The sequence below is a fragment of the Schistocerca nitens genome, chromosome 9 (genome assembly GCF_023898315.1).
Source record: "Schistocerca nitens isolate TAMUIC-IGC-003100 chromosome 9, iqSchNite1.1, whole genome shotgun sequence".
Classification (NCBI taxonomy): Eukaryota; Metazoa; Arthropoda; class Insecta; order Orthoptera; family Acrididae; genus Schistocerca; species Schistocerca nitens.
The window spans coordinates 290,694,993-290,718,848 of NC_064622.1; the positions used below are offsets into that span (position 1 = coordinate 290,694,993).

The following is a 23,856-nucleotide window of genomic DNA, read 5'->3' on the forward strand; positions in this document are numbered from 1 at the left end:
TGGGTATACACATGGTTGAAAATGGATTAAATAGTTAAAATGTTATAGAAATTACCAGGGATGTTATCAGGATGAATAAGGCTCACAAGCTGGATTTATGTAAAAGTGTGAATTTTGATGTTGTTGGTCAAGAATCTGACTACACAAATAATGATGACACATGTATAACTTCTAGCCTAAGTGAAACTTTTACAGATACTAATGACACACACACACATTTCTTATGAATCTATGGCTGAACAGTGAAACTATTTCTTTTGACAAGAACTTTAGAAAGATGCTTATTAATGTATGTGAAACTGTATGTCCTGAGTGGTGGAAAAAGATGAGATATTTTATTTTTGAAAAGCTGAAGGATAAGTACTTCAATAGTATACAATGTGATTTGGATGAAAATTCTTGGCTATTTGAGATAATAGAGAGTACTAATGACAATTTTGTATCTTGGGCAAATTTTATAACTGTGACAAATAATACATGTAATGATATACCATATGATTCTGATAAGTATAGGTTTGGGGAAATTGAAAGTGATTTATTACATGAGGATACAGGTTCTGAGAAAAGTGATCACTTTTGCAGTCCTTATACAAAAGTTCAAATTGGGTCATGGATTGGTAAACGTTTAATTGATACAGGAAGTGAGATCTCGGGAATATCTGAAAGGTTAAGCAAGAAATTGAAAGTGGGGAAAGATTTTGTTGAAATGCCAGTTGTTGGGATAAAGATAAAAGGTGCTACTGGGAAGAGCAGTAAATTGGTAAAAAGCCAGGCTTTAGTGACATTTCTAATTGAAGGCAAGTTGTTCACACATGGATGTTTTGTAATTCAGGAATTTAATGAGGATTTTCTTTTGGGTATGAATTGGATAGTAAAAGTAAATACAGCATTTGATTGGGTTGGAAGAAAACTTTTGATAGAAACTAGTCAAAAGGAATACATTCGGACAAATTTTGTGAACACATTTGGTGATCAGAGTAATGGAAATTTTGACAGTATCAATTTACTAAAAGAAAATAGATTGGAGAATATTGAAACTCATAGATTTGATACTGATTAAGTTGAATTTGGGAATTTAGTAAATTTGAAAATTTCAGAAACACAAAATTTATCTGGGGAGCAAAAACAACAGTTAGAAAATCTGCTGTGGGAATACAGTGATGTTTTCAGTGACATACCTGGTAGAGTAAAGGGATATCGGTGTGAGCTTCACGTAAAACCTCATGAACCATTTTTCATAAAACCATACAGTATTGCAACATCAAAAAGACCTGCTGTTGAGAAAGGGCTGAAAAAGATGGAAGAATATAATATAATAGAACGGAGTATCAGTGCATATGATAATCCTCTAGTTGTAGTTTCGAAAAAAGATGGTGGTGTAAGATTGGTTTTGGAGTCTAGACAATTAAACAAACTTTTGTTCAGACAGACAGACCATCCCGAAAATATTGATGAGTTACTCTATAAACATACAGATATAAAATATATGTCAAGTTTGGATCTAACTTTGGGTTTTCATCAGGTACCACTTTCGGTTAATTCTAGGAAATATACTGCTTTCTTGTACAATGGTAAGAATTACCAATATTGTGTTGTGCCATTTGGGTTAAATTCTTCTGTTTCTTCAATTTATACGAGCTTTGGATCATGTACTGGGGCAAGAACTTGCGTCTAAACTGATAATTTATGTAGATGACATTTTGGTTACACGGCAAAATTGGGAGGAACATTTTTCGATTTTTAAGTCAGTTTGTGAAAAACTTAGAAAAGGGGGGATGACATTGAAATTAGAGAAATGTAAATTTGCAGTTTCTGAATTAAATTTTTTGGGTCATGTTGTCACAGACAAGGGAATTTTGGCAGATCCAGAAAAAATTAAAGCAATTTCAGAAATTCCTATTCCTAAGACTAAAAAACAATAAAAGTCGTTCTTTAGATTATGCGGTTATTACCGAAAACATATAAGTGCTCAGAGTCTGAATACACCATGTTTAAGTCAGTTACTTAAGAAAAACAATGTTTGGGTTTGGGATAAAAGTTGTCAGGAAGAGTTTGATAAAATTAAGCAAGAGTTGAGGAAGCAACACTTATTACACAGACCTGATTTTAATTTACCATTTTGTTTGAACACTGATAACAGTAATTATGGGCTTGGAGCAGAGTTATATCAAGAAAGAGTAGAGAATGGAGTTAAGATACATTGTACCATAGCATTTGCAAGCAGAATGTTGCTCAAGCATGAAAAAAATTATACAGTCACAGAGAAGGAACTTTTGGCAATTCATTGGGCTTTTACAAAATTTAGAATTTACCTTGTTGGACATAAAACCATTGTATTTTCGGATCACAAAGCTTTGAGTTACTTACAAGAGTGCAAATTATACCACAGTAGATTGACCAGATAGGCAATATTTCTGCAACAGTTTGACTTTGAAATCAAACACATAAAAGGTTCTGAGAATGTAGTAGCTGATTCACTTCAAGGTTACCAATTGGGGGAGAAAAGGAGATTTTTGAACAAGAGGAGGAAAAGCAATTTAAAATGAGATACTTGAAAGGGGTGGAAAATGAGAAAACAATTAGGGCTATGTGTAACAAAATTAGGAAAAATCGAAATTTGGATCAAAGTTGGAAATTAATCAAAGAATGTTTAGGCAAGAAAGGGTATGAGAAACTTGATAAATTTTACAAATTACATAAGGGGAAATTATTTCGGAGAACAGATGTAGATTCTGATAATTGGAAATTGTGTTGGCCAGAGGCAGATGCTGATAAGCTTATCATTTACATACATGAAAGTTTTGGTCATTGTGGGATACAGAAGTGCATTCTAAAGATACAAGAAAATGTTTATTTTTACAATATTGGAAAGAAGGTAAGAAAAGAATTGGCAACCTGTGACAAATGTCAGAGAGTTAAAGTGAGCAATCAAAGATGTGGTGGAGAGATGCAAAACATTATTCTGGAAAAACCTTTAGATCTCATCGCAGTGGACTTATATGGAATGTTACCAAAGAGTAAAGGTGGTCACTGTTACATATTTGTTATGGTAGATGTATTTTCAAAATTAATTAAACTATATCCAGTGAAAAAAGCTACTAGCCATGAAATTATAATAAAAATTGAAAGAGATTATTTCGCACAGGTGGGTAAACCAAAAGCTATATTATCAAATAATGGTTCACAGTTCACCTCTAAAATTTGGAAAAAGTTTATTGAAAGATCAAAATTGAAGCATATACTTATATCTGTTTATTCTCCATCCACCAATCCTGCAGAAAGATATATGAGGGAAATTGGGAGACTTTGTAGAACCTATTGTAGCCATAAACATCCAACCTGGTTTGAGCACATTCGAAATTTTGAAGATATTATGAATAGCCTACAACATAGTTCCACAGGATTTTCAACGTATGAGATTATGTTTAATATTAGACCTCCAAATCTTATATCAGAACTTATTGAATTTCCTAAATGTACACCTTTAACTATGCAAGAGAGAGAAGATATTTTCAGGGAAACTATGAGGAAACAAGGGGAAAAGAGGAATAAAAGACATAACAATAGGGTAAAATTAAACACTTTCAAAATTGGGGATCTTGTTCTGGTTAAATCTCATGAAAAATCAAAAATGTTAACTTCAGAAATTAAAAAATTCTTTGATATCTATATTGGGCCTTTTGAAGTCATAGAAAATCCACACCCTAATGCTTATCGTTTGGTGTATCCTAAGTCAAAGAAATTATTTGGTCTCAGGAATGTTGTCTCTTTGAAACTATATAAACAGAAATCATAATTTCAAAATTTAAATAACCTATTATCATCTAAAACAAAAGTCCTCCATTAGAATATGCTTGTTAGAACAAAACTACCTGTACAACTAAGTATGTATATTTGCATGTATAAATTAATAATTTGAAGTCACATGCTAATAGAAACTGATGAAAAAACACTGTTATAACAAAGAATGAGAGAAAGATATATTTTTACTTTTTTACAAAAAAAAGTCGCCCTAGTGAGCATTTCTGAATTTTTCTAATTTTTGGAAGCTAAGTCTTCCCTGTGGGTGAAGGCATGCATGTGAGGACATGCATGCAAAGGTATAAGTTTCAAAAACAATTTTAGATAAAGCCTCATGATATGAGCAATTTATTGTTGTTTATACTGATGTTATGGGGAGCGAAAGTACTCTTCACAAGAATGTGACTTGTAGTAATATTGTAGTAGAGAGGCAAGTGTACATAAATAATTGCAAAAAAATTAGATAATACTGATGTATCTTTAGCTGTACTAAAAGAAGAAAATCATAAGCAAAAAAATACAAAATAAAAAAGACATGAGTAAAAAAAATTTTTAAAAAGAAAATCATAAGCAAAAAATATACAAAATAAACATGAGTAAAAAAAATTCAAAAAAGAAAATCAGAAGTAAAAATATATAAAAGGCAAATATATAGAAAAAAACACTACACTATATATGTCCAGTATCATTTTTAGAGTACAATATGTAAGCATAATGAAATTAACATTAATATTTAAAAAAAATTAAAGCTTGTTCTAGGAAATGAGTTTTACCCTTCTATTATTTTCAATCTGTATGCTGTATGTTAGAATATTTCTCATGTATGTTTTATACCATGTATATTTCTCATGTCAAATAATTTCTTTACTTGAATTTTTTGTATATGAGATTGATGGGGAAGAATCATTGCAACAACAGCCAGTAACAAATCCACAGATTCAAAGAGTCCAAATTTGGAAGAGGTTATCAGACTGCATCATTAATGTACTAATTGTGTAATACAGATCCATTACTGAGAGTGGTCGGGATTTTGTTGTATATGTCCATAACAACAAAAGCCCTGGGGAGCAGTTGTAATGGATCTGGGAGATGTGTTATTTTTTACCGGATTTGTCGACACCAAATTGTGAATGTTTTCTTATATTCTTTTGTCAGAATTTTTTATTATAATTTTCCTTATTATATGTTAATTTACTTATATTTTTGAGAGTGAAAGCAAATTGATTACTATTAGTAAATGTGTCAAAGAATAGCAAAGAGACTGATTACAAGTGGAAGCTTGTGTGTTGTGTAAAATGTCTTTGACGCTGGAGTCGTCTTTGACTGTACTCAGTCGGCAGTTAACTCTTGGTGTGCGTTGACAGTAGAACAATGTGCAGGTCGCTGTCATAAATAATTTTGAATTATGCTACTATTTTTTATATAAACTTTAAGAAGAAGCTACATTCGAAGAAATGGTATTTGAAGCACCAAAAATGAGGCAAACACATTGAACCAGGTCATTTCTGCAGCCGACAAAACTGCAATTGTGGAATCATACTTCCACTAGACAACTGAAGTCGAGACCAATACCGCCTTGTAAACATCTAACGGAAAAGGTAATGCCATGAAATATGCCAAATTTAAGTAAATAAAAAATAGTGAGCATATTTCAGCTTTGTGTCTCGGCCGGGAAACCATATTTCACCATCCTTCACTAATTCAAGCTTGTGCTCTGTCTCTAATGACCTCATTGTGGATGGGAATAACAATAATCTCCCCCTCCTCTTCCTCCTCCGACCTCTCAAACGCCATTATGTCGCAATGTTCTAGTATGACAAATGAATTACTATGTATAGCAGCAGTGGAAGGTGATATGTACATGTTGAACAATATTCTTGACACTCATGTGAAAAAAATTGGAGTTGAAATTGTGTTTTCTTGGTAACTATAAGCTTGCTTAGAAAATTCATTACTTTTTCATCAGTCCTATTGCTTCCTGCAGACCTTTTGACACTGTATTTCGCAAATAAATCTTAAAACCACAAATCAGTTTTTTAAAATTAGTACTGAAGTTCAGTTAATGGATTTACAATATTGCTTTTTCTTTGTCGATATGCCTATAAAAACTCTTGGTCCACATTATATGTGGATGATATAGTTTATATGTTATCAATATTAGTGCTGCTGGTTCCTAAAATTCTGACGTAAACTGTATGTGGATGAGACAACTTATATGGGTAGGAATTGGCAAGGAACTTTAGATGAAGAAAGAGTATGGCCTAAATATTTTAAACTTAAATCTCCACTTAACATTACCTTATTCGTTTTAAAAGTTCTAATGTTTACAAGGTCGCTTCAACCATTAAGTGAGAGTAGTTGGCTGCCTAGGGCAGCAATATTTTAGGAATGGCAAATGTGGAAAAAATTTATTTTAAATCAAGTTGTGCAAAAATTGATGTAGAGAAAAAATAAAAACGAGGAAATATTAAAACGCCCGGATGGCTAACACAGGGTGTAGATCTCTTAATAAAAAACGCAAACATGTCGTCATTTATTTATTTAATTGCAAAAAAGTGGGTACTCAAAAAGATGAGATTTATTCCTCATTCTAAAAATATTTAAATGAAAACAGAAGCAAAATAGCATCATGATTATCTATATGACCTTGTTTTATGCTTCAACATGTCTCCCATCAATATAGCATAACTTCTAAATTCAAGGAAAAATTCATTTGTACCATAAAACAGTTTCACACCTTTAGTAAACCATTTTATTGCAGTTAAATAAAATTAGCAATTGATTCCAAATTGGTTTACACTGGCATATTCAGCTGTGTTCTAGTTTAAAGTGTTTTGCCCTTTCTTCCTGTTTAAATTATTTTGGGACATCTCAGAAATTAAGGGCAAAGAGTAAGAATTTGAGGACATTTGTTGTCTTCAATTTCTTAGTTTTTATCCTTAATCTTTGAGGTCTGGTAATTTTTCAGTTCTTGTCTAGGGCGCAAAAAACCGAGCAATCGTCTGGAGTGTTTAATAAATTATTTACACAAAAACCTCAAATGCGCCAGATGGATCACTGTATTTTGTGATTATTACTAATTACTATCCATGGATTTCACGTCCAAGCTTAAAAATGCTGATTTGCTACATAATTTGAGAGTTTCAGTGCTTTTATGTTTGTATCCATTCTTAACATAACTTGGCTCCACTTGTCAGAATGGTCCATGCTCCTTGAATAAAACTAGAAATTCTAATGTAACATCTTTCCTCCTCATCACTGTAGTGAAACAATACAAAACTACACCACCACACTTAATAGTTAAACAAACAGGCTGCCAACCACATTGCAACACATGGGCGCTTCGTCATGGGTGATTCATAAGATTGCTTGGAAATTACGAGCATCCAGCGATAAAATGCTGTGATCCAAGGACAGATTGCTTGTCATGATCACAGATTACTGCAATCTGTCACTTGCATGTGAAACTCTGGAAAGATATTGGGCACAAGTGTCAAACTGCAAGCCACCAAAGAATGTTACATGCATTAATTTAGTCACTTTGAATAAAAAATATACCCGTATGCACTAAGTAAAATGCTTAAAACTAAAAATATTTATGAGAGAAACTAAAATTGTACCATACCATGTAATTAAATAAAGAGATCCTCATAAAAGGTGGCAAACAGGTGCTGATGTCCAGATGAAAAAAGATATGAAATATGTTTTATGAACAGGAAAAGAAAAAGTCCCACCCCATATAGAAGAGAACCTACAATCATACATTAACAAGTAAAAAGGAACACAAGGAACAAACAAGGCATGTAAAAATAACAAATGATCTAGAGGAAATAGTTCCCCAGGTGAAGCAAATAACTGAACAGGTATAACTCAATAAACCTAAGGAAAAAACACCAATGGTGGAACAATGAGTGTGATAAAACTGTGGTAGACAGACATGAAGTCTGGTTAAGGTGTTAGTCATAAAACAGAAGAATAACACTCGAAACTCACAGAACAAAGAAAGATAACAAAATAATAATAAGAATCGTTAAACACCATTATAAAAGAAGATATACTACTAGTGATAGAAACAAATAGCGAGAAAACATATTATTACATAATATTTAGCAGACAACTAAAAAGACATGACCCTCCAACATTAATGTTAAAGGATAAAGATTATAAAATGGCCCATAGCACTAGAAAAAAATACAGAAATCTTAGCAGAAAAATTTAACAAATTGCTATATGGCGAAGATCTGTTAGAACTAGTTCAGCTACGCACAGTAATGCTATTAAAATACCAACTGAAAATATAAAGTTGTCCACAATCCACAAAGATACAAAGCTATGACAGCACTCAAAAATTACAAAGGAAGTGGCGTTGATCAAACATTTATGGAACTTTGGAAATGTGTAGCAGGACCCATGAAGACATCATTACACCAATGCGTAGTGAATATCTCAAACAAAGTAGAACTACACAACCACTGGACTACAGTTATAATTTATCCATTACACAAAAAAGCTACAAATCAAATACAGGCAACCATAGATGAATTTCCCTTTTGGATGTCACATATTAAAAAAATGGTTCAAATGGCTCTGAGCACTATGGGACTCAACTGCTGTGGTCATAAGTCCCCTAGAACTTAGAACTACTTAAACCTAACTAACCTAAGGACAGCACACAACACCCAGCCATCACGAGGCAGAGAAAATCCCTGACCCCGCCGGGAATCGAACCCGGGAACCCGGGCTCACATATAAAGTTATGTAAAAAATTCTGTACAATCGTTGTAAAGATGAACTTTAACTGGTGATAGGATAATACCAAAGAAGATTTAATCCCTGAAGATGCTGCTCATAACATATAATCACTCTAAAATTGGTAATGAATTACTACAAGAGAAGGCAATAACAATAAGTCACAGCCTTTGTAGAGTTCACAGAAGATTATGAGCATATCCACAGATCTTCGAAGATACTAAGAAATTCCCATCTCCATCCCTGATTAATAAAAATGATAAAGTTAACTCCAATAAACACCAAATTTAAAGTAAATCTCAGAGGAGAAATATCTGAACCACTTAGATTAAAACACGGTTCAGACAGGAACATGGTCTATTGCTATTACTTTGGAGCATACAATGAAGGAATTATACAAAGAAACGTTCTAAAAACTTAAAAATTGGAGCCAAGAGAACTCAGATAAACTTAAATTGATTGATATTAGTAGATGACTTAGCATTACTAGCTAACAACATTCAAGAATCTGGAAATCAAATAACATGCCTACCAAATATAGCACATATTATAGGATTCCAGATAACATTCCAAAAGACTGACATAATGGTATTAGATCCACTAGTGCTCAGCCACAGAACAATTAATAGCAAGAAAGTAAAACTAAGGAAACAGTTTAAATACCTAGGAGAAATTATAGCAGTCAACTTGGACGAGAAACCTGCATGGCTAGAAAGAATTGACAACGAAGTTGACATGGTCCACATACAATAAAAATGTCTATCAATCGAAACTAAATTAAAACATTACAAGACATTGCTTCCATCAGAGGTGATATACAGAACTGAAACTCTTGTCAAGGTCACCCAGAAAAACAGAATTGACAAAATCCTACAAGTAGACAGAAGTAGTAGCAGAGAGATGGATGGTGGCAAATAATGCCAAAAGAAGTGGTGCGAAGTAAACTGGAGTCCATTAAAGACACTATACAAAAAAATAATCTTTTTTTGGTCGCATTATGAGGAGACTATAAACCAGATTACCAAGAAAGATTATAGAGAAAATCTGGAACATGAAGCAACTAGTGGGATGGATAGAGGAAATCAGGGAGGATATGAAAGAGATAGAATAAACCCTGGACGATTTGCAAAATAAAACAGGATATTTAAAGAAACTGAAAAACATAAAAACAGATTTAAACCAAAATAGATGACAAACAATAAAAAGGGTATTTACAGCTGAGGAACGACAAAATAGCAGAATAAATGAAAAGATACTGTCCAATTTGGAAGGAAAACCTACTGAAGGAGATGACTAGAAAATGATTGACTGAAGTGTTCCAATGAGGCTGTAAAAGCAGAAGAAAGAAGAACAGGAACATTTTCAAAATTAAATAAGAGTAAAAGAAGATGGACAGTAGAAATCGTTAAATACTCACCCTTCCAGTAAGACTATTTACACTTCTTCGCAGGGCATCAACGGAAGTCTGCAAAATAAAATGTATATCAGTTCCTACTCATAAATTATTACATAGAAGTACAAGGAAACAGCCTGTCGTCTGTAAGGCAAAATCTGGCTGGCGTAAAAGGAAATTACCGTGCAAGTGGTACAAAGGCTACAAAACACATTTCATTATTAAATGCCTGTACCTTTAATTTAATTATCACGAGGAACTGGATTTAAGTAGTGGAAGAGAGAGAAAATTACATGGAGAACATGGACTGAGGAAATGAATAAATGAGCAATCACCTGGGAGAATTTTGTGCAGAGCTCAATTTAATCACTACAACATTCATTTTAAGAAACATGTTAGAAGGTTCTGTTCATTGACTTTGAAATCCGAAGAAAATGGAAAAAGGCAGGGAATTAAGGAGATAGTACCAGAATAAGTTGAAACAACCAGACATTGAGAGTTTCAGAGAGGACATTAATCAACAGATGGGACAGGGGAAGAGATAACAAATAATGGGAAACTTTAAGAGATGAAAGATTGAAGACAGAAGAGGAAAAAGTAGAAGAAAGACTAGTCCTTGGATAATGCATAAAATACTAAACTTCATTGATGAATAGAGAAATTATAAAAAAGCAATAACTCAGCCACAATAAATACACTGTTCTTCCAAGAAGTTCAAAGACTATTTTTTTGTGGTGACACCTGCAGAGTATGGCTCAGGGCAGCTTGAACTAATAACTATAATAACAGAATTGCATTCAACCAGTCAGTAGTGGGCAGGAAGTGTTAACCAGTGGATGTAAGTTGTAGGGTAAGAGCATCATGAGAGTAATTTCGATATCTAAATTAATATCAAATTGATATGGAAATTAATTAACTTGATCAATTAATAAAATAAACTGTCATGCATGTGCGTATTACAAATATTCCAGACATGTGAAATAACATTAGAGAATACAATCTTTCATGCCATTTGCTCACATATTGCAAAAAACACAATCATTTTACATTCAACAACAAGAAGCTATAATTCAAGAGGGTGTTGTTCTTTTGTACACTATGCCAAGTCCCATTTTACTTATGTGAAGCTATATCATACCAGTGCTACGAATCAAACAGTGGGAGACTGTCTTGTAATAAAATCTCCTGTAAGATTTTACCATGTCTCTCTTACATCCATTACATCGAAACCATATACTATGTATGTGCTTACGTTTTACAGTTTTTCTCCATATCTCCCCTCTACAGAACTGTGTGTAAAATTTCTTTCATGCAGCAGACAATCTTTCGCGAAAGCAGCAGATTCTTGGTTCTAGTTTTGTAAGCAATTTGAACATCACAGTCTGTTTCAGCAATCTACTCACATGTCGAGAAAAAACACTATTATTTCTAGGTTCCTCAACAAGCTATAATTCAAGGGCTGTCTTCATTTTAGTTAGAGTTTATCAGGAATAATAACACAGAACTTGTGCTAACACCTACTTTTTAAACATGCAACCATGACGATAATAATAAAAACTGTCATGATTCGACGAGAGTAGATACAGCCGATTTCTATTAGCTGTATCAGCAAAATCAGTGTAGTTTTGAGAGAACTATCTGCATCCTAACTCTAACCAATTATAAGACTCCTTGAAACGGAACCTCCTATAAGATTTTACTGCAACCTTCTCTTCCATATATCGAAAAACAAATACCGTCTGCGTTTTGACATTGAGCATATTACATATATACATATTGCTCCATTGGAGCAGATGGGCAATGGTCGAAGTCACTTGCACAGATCTGCACAAAGTTTTCTTCACTCTACTGGAGGATGACCATATCTAGCAGACTATCAATCACAAAAGAGGATTCTTTTATTGTTCCTACACAACCAGTTTAGTACATTGTTTTTTCAGCTGTAACGTATAAAGCATTGTACAACTACAGCTTTGTACTCCACCATTCACTTTTTTTTCTCTACCATGACTTTGAGGTCTGTGTCAGATGCTAAATCAACTTAACAAGTTTGATCCATTGGCTCTCACAGAAAACTGAACATTGTATGGGGTACACTATGCAGTACCTATAACACACAGGTTGGTAGAAATAAAACAAAGAGGCAACGTTTCTCACTCACAAAAATGTGGAAAACTACGCAACATTTGGAAACTGGAAGAGTTTGCGGCAATGTAGAGTGTTTCCGACAGTAATCCAAAGGTGATGACCTATACAGTTAATTTCATCTTCCACAATGATAGGGTAGCCGATGTCTCGGTGTTCCATTTTGCAGTCATGTACATTATTACTGTTGCTGTGTTGACCATCGCCAAAAAGTGCTGTTCATAACATGCGCGAGGTATTAGAATCAACAGGAGGTACTGATATTTTATTGGTGAAAATAAAACCACATGGAGTGCAACGCAGCATATGGAAACAGCACAAGTCTGCAGCATTGAAAAATGCTTCCAGACAACAGTCTGAAGACGATGACTTCTACATTTTATCCCATGCACCACAGTGATAAGCAGCAGATTTCCAGTGTACCACCAAGGCTCTCTACATCTCAACCAAGACACAACAATCGCTGTGTACAACTCAACTATCATCAACATCGATCTGGGTTCTGATGTCTTGCTCCCATGGGGCTTCCTCTTTGCCAGTGTCACAGAACCTGTCCATGGTGCAGGTTTTTATGACACTACTGGCTGCTACCAGAGTGGGCTCACGGTGTTTCACTTGGGCAGGATAGCAGTCAACCCATCATTGGTGTAGTCAGTGACAAAATCCCCTCACCCAGCTGCAGATCTGTATTAGTCTCAGCTAGCCCTCTCACCGTTGATCCAGACAAACAACTCTTCCAGTACCACGCCATTCTCGATCGGATTCAATCACTCCAGACTCAATACTTTAACATATGCCCCTTCAATGGTCGTATGTGTGATGGAAACAACAACTCTCGCTGACTTATTGCTCCAGTGAGCACCACAATGCAGGATGCATGACGCGGTTTCGCCAATTTATGTTGATGACACCTACACTGAACTGAACCTATGAGGCAACAATGTGGCACTTTCCCGGCAGAGCCATGCAGCACCTTGCAGTCTGACTCAACCAGCTCACTGGATGTCATACACAAGGTTAGTGAAGTCCCACTATCAAATATTATCCATGAACCTTCCGGCACAATTGACATGCTACCCTCATGTATCCCTACAACCACACAGTGGTATGCATAACAGAACTGTACATCAGATCGTTATCCCTCCTAGACTGCATGTTTGGTGCTGACTGGATCGCCTACCACCACAAAAGCTACTTGCAGCAAAGGCCATTGTAGATGAAGTATTAGAAGCAAGGATTGTGCTCCCATTCAACAGTGCTTGTCTTTCAACCATTAATTTCGTCCAAAAGAAAGATGGTACTTAGAATTTTTGCGGTGATTACAGAGCTTTAAACTCGTGAACCACTACAGAAAGTAACAAGATCCCTAACATGCAAGACTTTACACACTCTCTCATGGGTGCATCTATACTCAGTGTGGTAGACTGCAAGAAAATATACAAATTCCTTTGAGTATGGAGGACATTCCAAAGACCACTATCATTCCACCATTCGACGTTTTTGAATTTCCGTTCATGGCATATGAACTCAAAAACGCAGCACAAACTTGTTTGCGTTTTATCTATGGCATCCTGATCAAACTGCCCTTCTGTTACCCACATTTCGAGGATATAATCATTTTCTTCACCACACCAGACGAGCACAAGCACCTCCTCAAACTAGTTTTCAGCATGCTAGCACAGAACAAAGCTATCGTTAATGACGCCAAGTGTCAGTTTCGACAACACGAGGTAACATACATCAGACACCTTGTTGACGCCAACAGTATCCACCCCATTCCCAAAAACCCAAACCAAATCAGAAATTTACTACCAGCCATGGAATATGACAAATTATGACATTTCTTAGGGATGATGAACTTCTAGTATCACCAACTCCCTAATGTGCCACTGCCCAATTTCCTCTAACTGAGATAATGTTGGGTAAAAATAAAACAAGCAAGCACTGACTCGAGTAGAATGAATGTATGCAACAAGCATTCGATATCATCAAAGATGACCTCATCAAGGCTGCTACTCTAACCCACTCTTCCCCTAATGTTTATCTTTCGATCACCATGGATGCAAGCGACTATGCTATCAGGGGTGTTCTACAACAGGAAATTTCAGGTGTTACCCAACCCCTGCACCTCTTCTCGTAGAAAATGTCTAATTCCCAATGAAAATGGTCTGCCTTCGACTGTGAACTGCTTGTGGTGTATGAAGCCTTACATCATTTTCAGAATGACGCTGAAGGCCAACCCCTCGCCATCTACAGAGATCACCATCTCCTCGTGGATGCTATCAAAAAGCCATCAAATGATTCTGCGCCCCAGTGGTCCTGCCACCTGAACAACGGGCCACAGAGCAATGGGCTGGTCGGAAGCTGGCCCTAAACTGTCAAGGCCATGACAAGCCGTAGAGTGGGGCCCCTCTGAGAGTCTTGCTGCAGGTACATGCAGCCTATAAAGAGCAGCTTGCAGAGATCATTTATGGTGAACTTTTATCCCTCCCTGCTGATTTTATAACTCAAACTATCCTCCTCCAACGACCCTGGTCTCCCAACACTAGTCACATGCATGCACCAGCATGTAGCACTTTATCATTAGCCTCATGCTCCCACATCTTGTTCCATGATGACACCATCAAGCCTGCTCTACACCTCCCCCCACATTCCAGTGCTTATAAAGGGGTTTGATGTGGCACGAACACATTTGACATTACTGTTAATGATAAACACTCTACCATCTCCATCAACAAATTAAAGGCAACAGGGACGCTATCAGATGCAGACAGCACCAAGCTTATGCCCAATGCACCTTCTTCAGCAACAAGCTTATTTAACACTTTCAAATTTAATACTGACATCCATGGTTTGCTCCCACAAGACAGCTCTGTCAAGTTGGTCAGCGACCATTTCATCATTGATGGCCATCACAATGACTGTCATTTGGAGAATGGATCTACTGCATGCCAATTTTGTCACACCATCGTGCTGCCTTCCAGTATCAATGCAGCCAGACTCATGTCGCTTCTTACAAGATCCTGCACAGCACAGCACTGAGGATTATACCCCTTCCACTCCCTGCTTCAAATCAGACTGCACATGTCTCAGACTGTCATTCTGACCCCAACTCTCATGGTCTTGTGCTCGATACTAGGTAACACTGGTACATCTCGCTTTGGATGACCTCGCTGTGTAACCCAACACCTGTAGGACTACCACCTTAGAGTCATCCACCAATTACAGCCGATTTCTCCACAGGATGTCTCAACCAGAAATGCATCACTTGCACTCTGCTTTGGAACCAGCCACAACATGCACCACAATGCACAGCCACAAGCAGCACTCCAGCACAACAATGCCTGATGTTCCTCATCTCTTGCCACACTCTCCACAATGAGGAGAGGGGAGGGCTCTGTGGGGACTCGACCAATAACACCGCTGCTGTGAAGGAGAAATACCTCAGTCATTGCTGGCAGTAGTGTATTGTGTGGGCTCTCATTGGGTTAACAGTCTGCTCTATGACTTGTAATGCGCCAGTTGTATTTCATATATGCTCTTATGCTTAATAATAAATCGTAATCCATACAAGTCAGATGCGTATTGATTATGTTTCTTACCCACCACTGTGGCTAATAACTAGAAAGATATCACAATCTTTATTTGGTGAATGGCATTAGACTTTCTTTAGTCTATGAATATAGTCAGTACTTACAAACATTATGCCATGATATGTATAATGGAGAGTCTTATATGTCTGACAATTCATATTTGCTGCTTGCATATTTTTTGCTATGCCTAATGATATAATACTTTCAAGATAAATAATGCTACATGAACAACATTACATGTTTATTAATATGTGAAATAATGCGAAATAATGATTAAAATTTTCCTTATTTAAAGAACTTGATAAAAGGATCACACTTCTCGAAACACTCACTGTGCTGGTAATGGTCATGTTTTGTGTCTCGAGCATGGCCACACGTCTCAGCAGACCATTCGGCCCGTTAATGGCATCATCCAGCTGTGACAGAAGCAATGAGCCGTCCGGAGCACCAGGTCTGTGGCTGGTGCTGCCGTTCACTGCCTAAAAAGCAAAAAGAGAAGAGTAGACTTTAGCGAATACCATTATGTCCCCAACAAGTGTCTGTGATGGTGGTGGGACCTAGGCATTAGAAGTATTGAGGTAAAACTAGGTAGCATTTCACATTCGGTGCCCTGAAATATGTCTGTCTGATTAACAACAGACTATGTACTGTAGGACCTTTACAAAGGCACAACGATTTTATTTCTTGGAACAGTCTTCAGGCACAGTTTGTTCTACTTTTGGAAGTCGACCTCTCCAACATGTTTCTTCATATTCTGTCGTAAAACAGAGTCTAGTAATGTGTGTGTGGGGGGGGAGGGGGGGGGGGAGTCTGTGTGTTTTCCTTTTCTGTCAAACCTTACTCTCAAAGTTCTGCAATTGCAATAGCAACTATTCCTCTTTCTGAGCTTATCTCAATCATCATATAATGTCTCAGATTTTTCGTTTTCAGTATAGTAAATTGTGACACACAAAATTGAAATTAAACAATGTCGCGATAGTCCTGCAGTGACTGGTACTGAAAACTGAATGAACATTGCACCGGTATCTTTTTACACTGTTAAAAAATTCTTTGCAAATGGGTATTGTAAACAAGCTGTAATCTGAAAGAGGTTTCGCTGCTTTAAACAGACTGGTCACATGTTTGAAAGGAGGGAAGCTTCAATTCAATTTCCATCTGTTCATCCTCATTTCGGTTTTCTATAGTTCCCTTAAATTACCTCAGGTAAATATGCCAGGATGGTTCCTACTATAAGGCCACAGCCAATTACCTGTCCCATACTTGTGAAACTAGACCTGCACGTATGTAAATGCACATATTTATGAATTATGTTTTTATATTGTATGTAAGGTGTAATACCATGACATGTCCAGTATACTCACAGAAGTAATCTAAGGCTGAATAAAACTACTGCTGCAACTACTACTGCCACTCTTTGGGCATATTGTGTGAGATGTCCCAAATAAAATTACCTTTGGCCATGTTTCTCGAGGGGACTTACACTTGATGTGTAGAAGTTTTTTTTTCAATTGCAATTTTCTTATATGTTATTACTATTAAATTATATTGTATAAATTAATATTTTTATGAATGCCTTACTAGAGTTAAGAATCTTGTGAATAAATCGTATGACCTGAGTTAGATATACAGAAGAAGTACAATAAATGAACAAATAGTAGCAAGCATTGCTACTTAGATTGAATACGTGTCTAAAAACTTAACAATTTTTTGAGGTGAATAATATGCATTACGGTACTACTCAAAACGAATGTGTGTCTAAGAAACTTTACAGTTTTTTGAGGAGAACAATATTTCGGAGCTAGATGAGGATCCAACCCCCACGGTATAAAAAGAAATTAGGTTAGCCATTAACAGTGTTAGGCATTTGCTCAAACCTTTTCACAGAAACCAACTTATTAATATGAATCCACAGGCCCAAAAACTGCATTCCCAGTTTAAAATATGAATCCACAGGCCCTTAAAATTATATTCCCAGTTTAAAGTACATAAAAGTCACCATCCGATATGTCCGATTGTGAACAGTGCATATCATGAGGTAGCAATGTTTCTTTACGAAAAGTAAAAAAATCCTTTGTTTTTCGAAATAATTGTTCTGTCGTCAATAGTCAAAATCTAGTCAGTAAAATCAAATATCTGCAGTATGACCAAGATACTAAATTCTTTTCATTAGACATTACGAGTCTATATACTAACATACCTGTTCAAACAACCATTGACATCGCTGAGACAAACTTGCGTACTTCTGATGAGGAAATCACTGACCTGATTCGTTTACTAAGAAAAGTAGTAAAATACAATTATTTTGTTTTCAATGACAAACCATACCATCATCCTGACGCCCTGGCAATGGATAACTCACAGGCTGATATTTTCATTAATTCGCTGGAAGAGAAATTATTCAATAATTTTTCAGCTGCTGATCTTGTATTTTGTGGTGGTGGTGGTGGTGGTGGTTAGTGTTTAACGCCCCGTCGACAACGAGGTCATTAGAGACGGAGCGCAAGCTCGGGTGAGGGAACGATGGGCAAGGAAATCAGCCGTGCCCTTTCAAAGGAACCATCCCGGCATTTGCCTGAAACCATTTAGGGAAATCACGCAAAACCTAAATCAGGAAGGCTGGAGACGGAATTGAACCGTCGTCCTCCCGAATGCGAGTCCAGTGTGCTAACCACTGCGCCACCTCGCTCGGTCTTGTATTTTGTCTTATGCTCGGTATGTAGATGACATTTTGATCATATATAGTGGTTCACGGGAAGGAATTCAGCAACTTTGTCAAATTTTTAATTTTCTTCATGAAAAAATTAGCTTCACTCGTGGATTAGAAAATAACGATCGTCAGCTTAATTACTTGGACGTTAAGGGTATTGCCATTGACAACGACAGATTGTCTTTCGGTATTTTTCGAAAAGCCACTATTACAGATCAAATTGTGCCCGCTACTTCAGAGCATCCTCATTTCCATAAGAAAGCATTTTTGCATTCAGCCATTCATTGTATACTCTCTGTACCTTTGTCATCTGACAAGCTTAGTGAAGAGGTGAACATAATAAAAACTATTGTACACTCCTGGAAATTGAAATAAGAACACCGTGGTTGGTTGGTTGGTTTGGGGAAGGAGACCAGACAGCGTGGTCATCGGTCTCATCGGATTAGGGAAGGATGGGGAAGGAAGTCGGCCGTGCCCTTTCAGAGGAACCATCCCGGCATTTGCCTGGAGTGATTTAGGGAAATCACAAGAACACCGTGAATTCATTGTCCCAGGAAGGGTAAACTTTATTGACACATTCCTGGGGTCAGATACATCACATGATCACACTGACAGAACCACAGGCACATAGACACAGGCAACAGAGCATGCACAATGTCGGCACTAGTACAGTGTATATCCACCTTTCGCAGCAATGCAGGCTGCTATTCTCCCATGGAGACGATCGTAGAGATGCTGGATGTGGTCCTGTGGAACGGCTTGCCATGCCATTTCCACCTGGCGCCTCAGTTGGACCAGCGTTCGTGCTGGACGTGCAGACCGCGTGAGACGACGCTTCATCCAGTCCCAAACATGCTCAATGGGGGACAGATCCGGAGATCTTGCTTGCCAGGGTAGTTGACTTACACCTTCTAGAGCACGTTGGGTGGCACGGGATACATGCGGACGTGCATTGTCCTGTTGGAACAGCAAGTTCCCTTGCCGGTCTAGGAATGGTAGAACGATGGGTTCGATGACGGTTTGGATATACCGTGCACTATTCAGTGTCCCCTCGACGATCACCAGTGGTGTACGGCCAGTGTAGGAGATCGCTCCCCACACCATGATGCCGGGTGTTGGCCCTGTGTGCCTCGGTCGTATGCAGTCCTGATTGTGGCGCTCACCTGCACGGCGCCAAACACGCATACGACCATCATTGGCACCAAGGCAGAAGCGACTCTCATCGCTGAAGACGACACGTCTCCATTCGTCCCTCCATTCACGCCTGTCGCGACACCACTGGAGGCGGGCTGCACGATGTTGGGGCGTGAGCGGAAGACGGCCTAACGGTGTGCGGGACCGTAGCCCAGCTTCATGGAGACGGTTGCGAATGGTCCTCGCCGATACCCCAGAAGCAACAGTGTCCCTAATTTGCTGGGAAGTGGCGGTGCGGTCCCCTACGGCACTGCGTAGGATCCTACGGTCTTGGCGTGCATCCGTGCGTCGCTGCGGTCCGGTCCCAGGTCGACGGGCACGTGCACCTTCCGCCGACCACTGGCGACAACATCGATGTACTGTGGAGACCTCACGCCCCACGTGTTGAGCAATTCGACGGTACGTCCACCCGGCCTCCCGCATGCCCACTATACGCCCTCGCTCAAAGTCCGTCAACTGCACATACGGTTCACGTCCACGCTGTCGCGGCATGCTACCAGTGTTAAAGACTGCGATGGAGCTCCGTATGCCACGGCAAACTGGCTGACACTGACGGCGGCGGTGCACAAATGCTGCGCAGCTAGCGCCATTCGACGGCCAACACCGCGGTTCCTGGTGTGTCCGCTGTGCCGTGCGTGTGATCATTGCTTGTACAGCCCTCTCGCAGTGTCCGGAGCAAGTATGGTGGGTCTGACACACCGGTGTCAATGTGTTCTTTTTTCCACTTCCAGGAGTGTAGATAATATCGGCTGCCGGCCGATGTGTCCGAGCGGTTCTAGGCGCTTCAGTCCGGAACCGTGCTGCTGCTGCTACGGTCGCAGGTTGGAATCCTGCCTTGGGCATAGATGTGTGTGATGTCCTTTGGTTAGTTAGGTTTATGTTTTTTTAAGTCTAGGGGACTGATGACCTCAGATGTTAAGTCCCATAGTGCTTAGAGCCATTTAATATCGGCTATGATCACTGTTAAGTTAGAACTGACTCTAAAGTGACCACTTTAGTCAGGAATGCTATTCCTGACAGAAACGAGTAAAAAAATGTTTTCTTGATACCATTTTTAGGCCCTATTTCGTACAAAATTCGTCATCTTCTGACAAAAAAATATTGATTTAAAGTTGTCTTTTTCACAAGCATTAACTTGCAAAAGAAATCTCATCGATAATCTCAAGCCCACAGAAGGGTATAAAATCACTTGTGGTACATTTGCCGTTTACTATATAGGACAAACTGGAAGGTCTTCCAGTGTCAGGTACAAGGAAAATTTGTTGGGGAAAAGAGGCACTAATGTACGCAAATCCGCTTTAGCTGATCATATGCTAGTCTCTGGAGACAAACCGAAACGCGTTGAAGAAATTCCGATTTTACATAGAGACAAGGAAAGGTCATAGACTTGATATCCTCGAAGAGCTAGAGATTTTGAAGCATATTTCCAAGAACGATGGCCTCATCCTCGATGAACAGTTACAACTACGTATCAAAAATTTTTTCAGTTGTTTCAGTCCACAGCTCGCGGAATTTTGATTCCTTTATTTTTTGATATACTTTCCCTGCTTCTAGTTTTGAAACATTATTTTCTTCTAATCTCATAGATATGCGCTGCTGAAGTTACCCTAATGTAAATATTTTCTGGATTATACACCTGTTTGTAAAATTTTTTCTATGACTTTCTCCTTTACGTAACACTGTAAAGTCTAACGTATGACTCTAGTATACTTGATCTGCTTGACTACTATGTATTTTCAAAACGAAATTTAGCTCTATTTACATTTTGTCTTTTTAAAATTAACCATGGTTTTCTGTTATAGTGTGTCAAATGGACATACGTTACTGTCTGTGCCTGATAGGTGGTGCAACTGGTATTGTTTCCGTGGCAGCAATGTAAGCCACTGGGCCGATCACTCTGACGTTGTTCCCAGCTGGGCACACGTGGCAAAGGCTCACGTTATATTTTATTGTTGACATGACCATTGCTGCTCCATATTATTACTATCACTTTTTAGCAATGTAGTTTTACGTAAGTAACCTTTGTGCGTCATGAAAATTGTCATTTTGGTTAATGTAATTTTTTTGTCATACCTCATTTTGATTTCCTATATATTATTCTATAGGACTTAGCAACATTTCATTCTGATGAACACACCCCTAGTAGGCGTCGAAACCTAGGTCACTGAACCTACCATTTATGTGCAACCGGGTGGCTATTTCATCGTATGTTGAAATTAGTTACGGTTGCTGAATAACAGCCAAATTTAAAACCATACTCTCATTTCATGCTGAATATGCGTAGTTGTAAGGTTTTAGTATTGACAGAAATGCCTTTGTAATATCTCTTTATATTCGATGAATTATTCTGATACAATTCTACCCTTGAATGATGTTTACTAATTTTCTATCTTCATACTTGCAGAATCCATGCGCAAAGTAGTTTCATACAATAGCTATGCCATGAGCGCATAATTATTCTTTGTAGTACTCTCTCTGGTGGTTGTTAAAAAAAAAAGCTTCCGAGATTGTCTTCGTGCCGATTAGCCTGAGCTTTGTTTGAAGAATTGTAATCTGAATATTGAGATTTATGACAAAAGATAACTGATACGAAATTGTACGATTAAAAGGGATATATCGCTCCTTCATACAAAAGGTGTGTATTTGACATTTGAGAATTAATGATATTACGAGGCATTTTATTTGTACAGATTAGCAGTCCGCCGCAAAGCACGAGCCTGCAGAGAAGAAGAATCATCGCCTGATTTCATTCTAACAAGTAAAATTTCTGAATCATTTTGAGTGACTGAGCTATGACTGTGTTTCCTATTATGAATGATTGATTGCTCGAACGAATAGAGAACTACATAATTACATAGATAGGAGGAAAAATTACACCTTGAAGTAGTGATGCTCTACGGCAACAAACGACGGAAGAAATTGACAACATGGGTGTAAATGGACATTAACAATAAATTAAAGCAACGTTTTAATATTAAAAGAGTTACTTTTTAGGAATGTAACAAAAAAAATGCTGCATCTATTAATGGCAGTCTTCTTAAAAAAAAACAGACAGCACTGTAAAGTGACACACAACAGTGCATCTACATTGGAGTGTCACTGATCACAGTCGAGCTGCATTTCTAAATCAAGAGTTCAAGACGTTCTCCAGAAGGTTCTGAAAAAGAGAACAGTGTATGATAGTCTGTCCCGCACATCTTTACCCCCACCCAAAAAAAGAAAGAACCATGCATGGACACCTGTCGTGACTTGAGTGACATGCAGAATGTGGATACTTGGTGCTATCAATACATTCCTACCACAGGACGGCAAAGAGCAGAAATTCAAGCGCTTTGCCAAACAACAAACATTCAAATGGCTCGGAGCACTATGGGACTTAACATCTGAGGTCATCAGTCCCCTAGAACTACTTAAACCTAACTAACGTAAGGACATTACACACATCCATGCCCGAGGCAGGATTCGAACCTGCGACTGTAGCGGTCGCGCGGTTCCAGACTGAAGCGCCTAGAACCGGTCGGCCACACTGGCCGGCCAACAAACATTCAATCGAGTTTGAACAACATTCCGAAGAAGGACTTTTCTGACAATTTCACATCGTTTATGAACTTTCTGTGCGTTATACGTAAATGGGTGGAGACTGTATCACACCTGCAGCATTAAAAGCACAAAGAGAAAAATGACAGTAATATGTTGAAAAGCAACTTTCATAAAATTCAGTCGTATGAACGTCTCACCAAATCCTCCTCCTGAAATTACGAAAATTATATATTCTTTCAAAAATAAAAGCTCATCTGAATTTCATGGTATTTCCAACAGGCTACTAAGGACTCATCAAATGGTTCAAATGGCTCTGAGCACTATGGGACTCAACTGCTGTGGTCGTAAGTCCCCTAGAACTTAGAACTACTTAAACCTAACTAACCTAAAGACAGCACACAACACCCAGCCATCACGAGGCAGAGAAAATCCCTGACCCCGCCGGGAATCGAACCCGGGAACCCGAGCGTGGGAAGCGAGAACGCTACCGCACGACCACGAGATGCGGGCTAAGGACTCATCCCCCTATCTTTTCTGCAATGTGTAATGCGCCACAGACTCAGGGTTTTTTTCCAGAGAGAGTGAAATATGGCTTTGTTAAACCCCTCTGAAAGAAACGTGATAGGAATGACGTCATTAGCTACTGACCTGTTTCATTACTGACATTTTCCAAAATGTTTTAGATGGTAATGTATTCTGGAATAGTATATATATATATATATATATATATATAT

General features: G+C 38.0%; 1 protein-coding gene across 1 annotated transcript in view; it reads right to left on the reverse strand.

Moving 5' to 3' along the window:
* The window catches only part of LOC126204186 (cubilin-like), a 1,516,445-nt gene that overhangs the window by 1,413,421 nt on the left and 79,168 nt on the right, over window positions 1-23,856 (reverse strand). The window contains exons 4-5 of the mRNA XM_049938590.1: window positions 16,014-16,160; window positions 9,968-10,015 (exon numbers count right to left, since the gene is read on the reverse strand). Coding sequence (XP_049794547.1) covers window positions 9,968-10,015; window positions 16,014-16,160 — 195 coding nt within the window. The remainder of the gene's footprint in view (window positions 1-9,967; window positions 10,016-16,013; window positions 16,161-23,856) is intronic.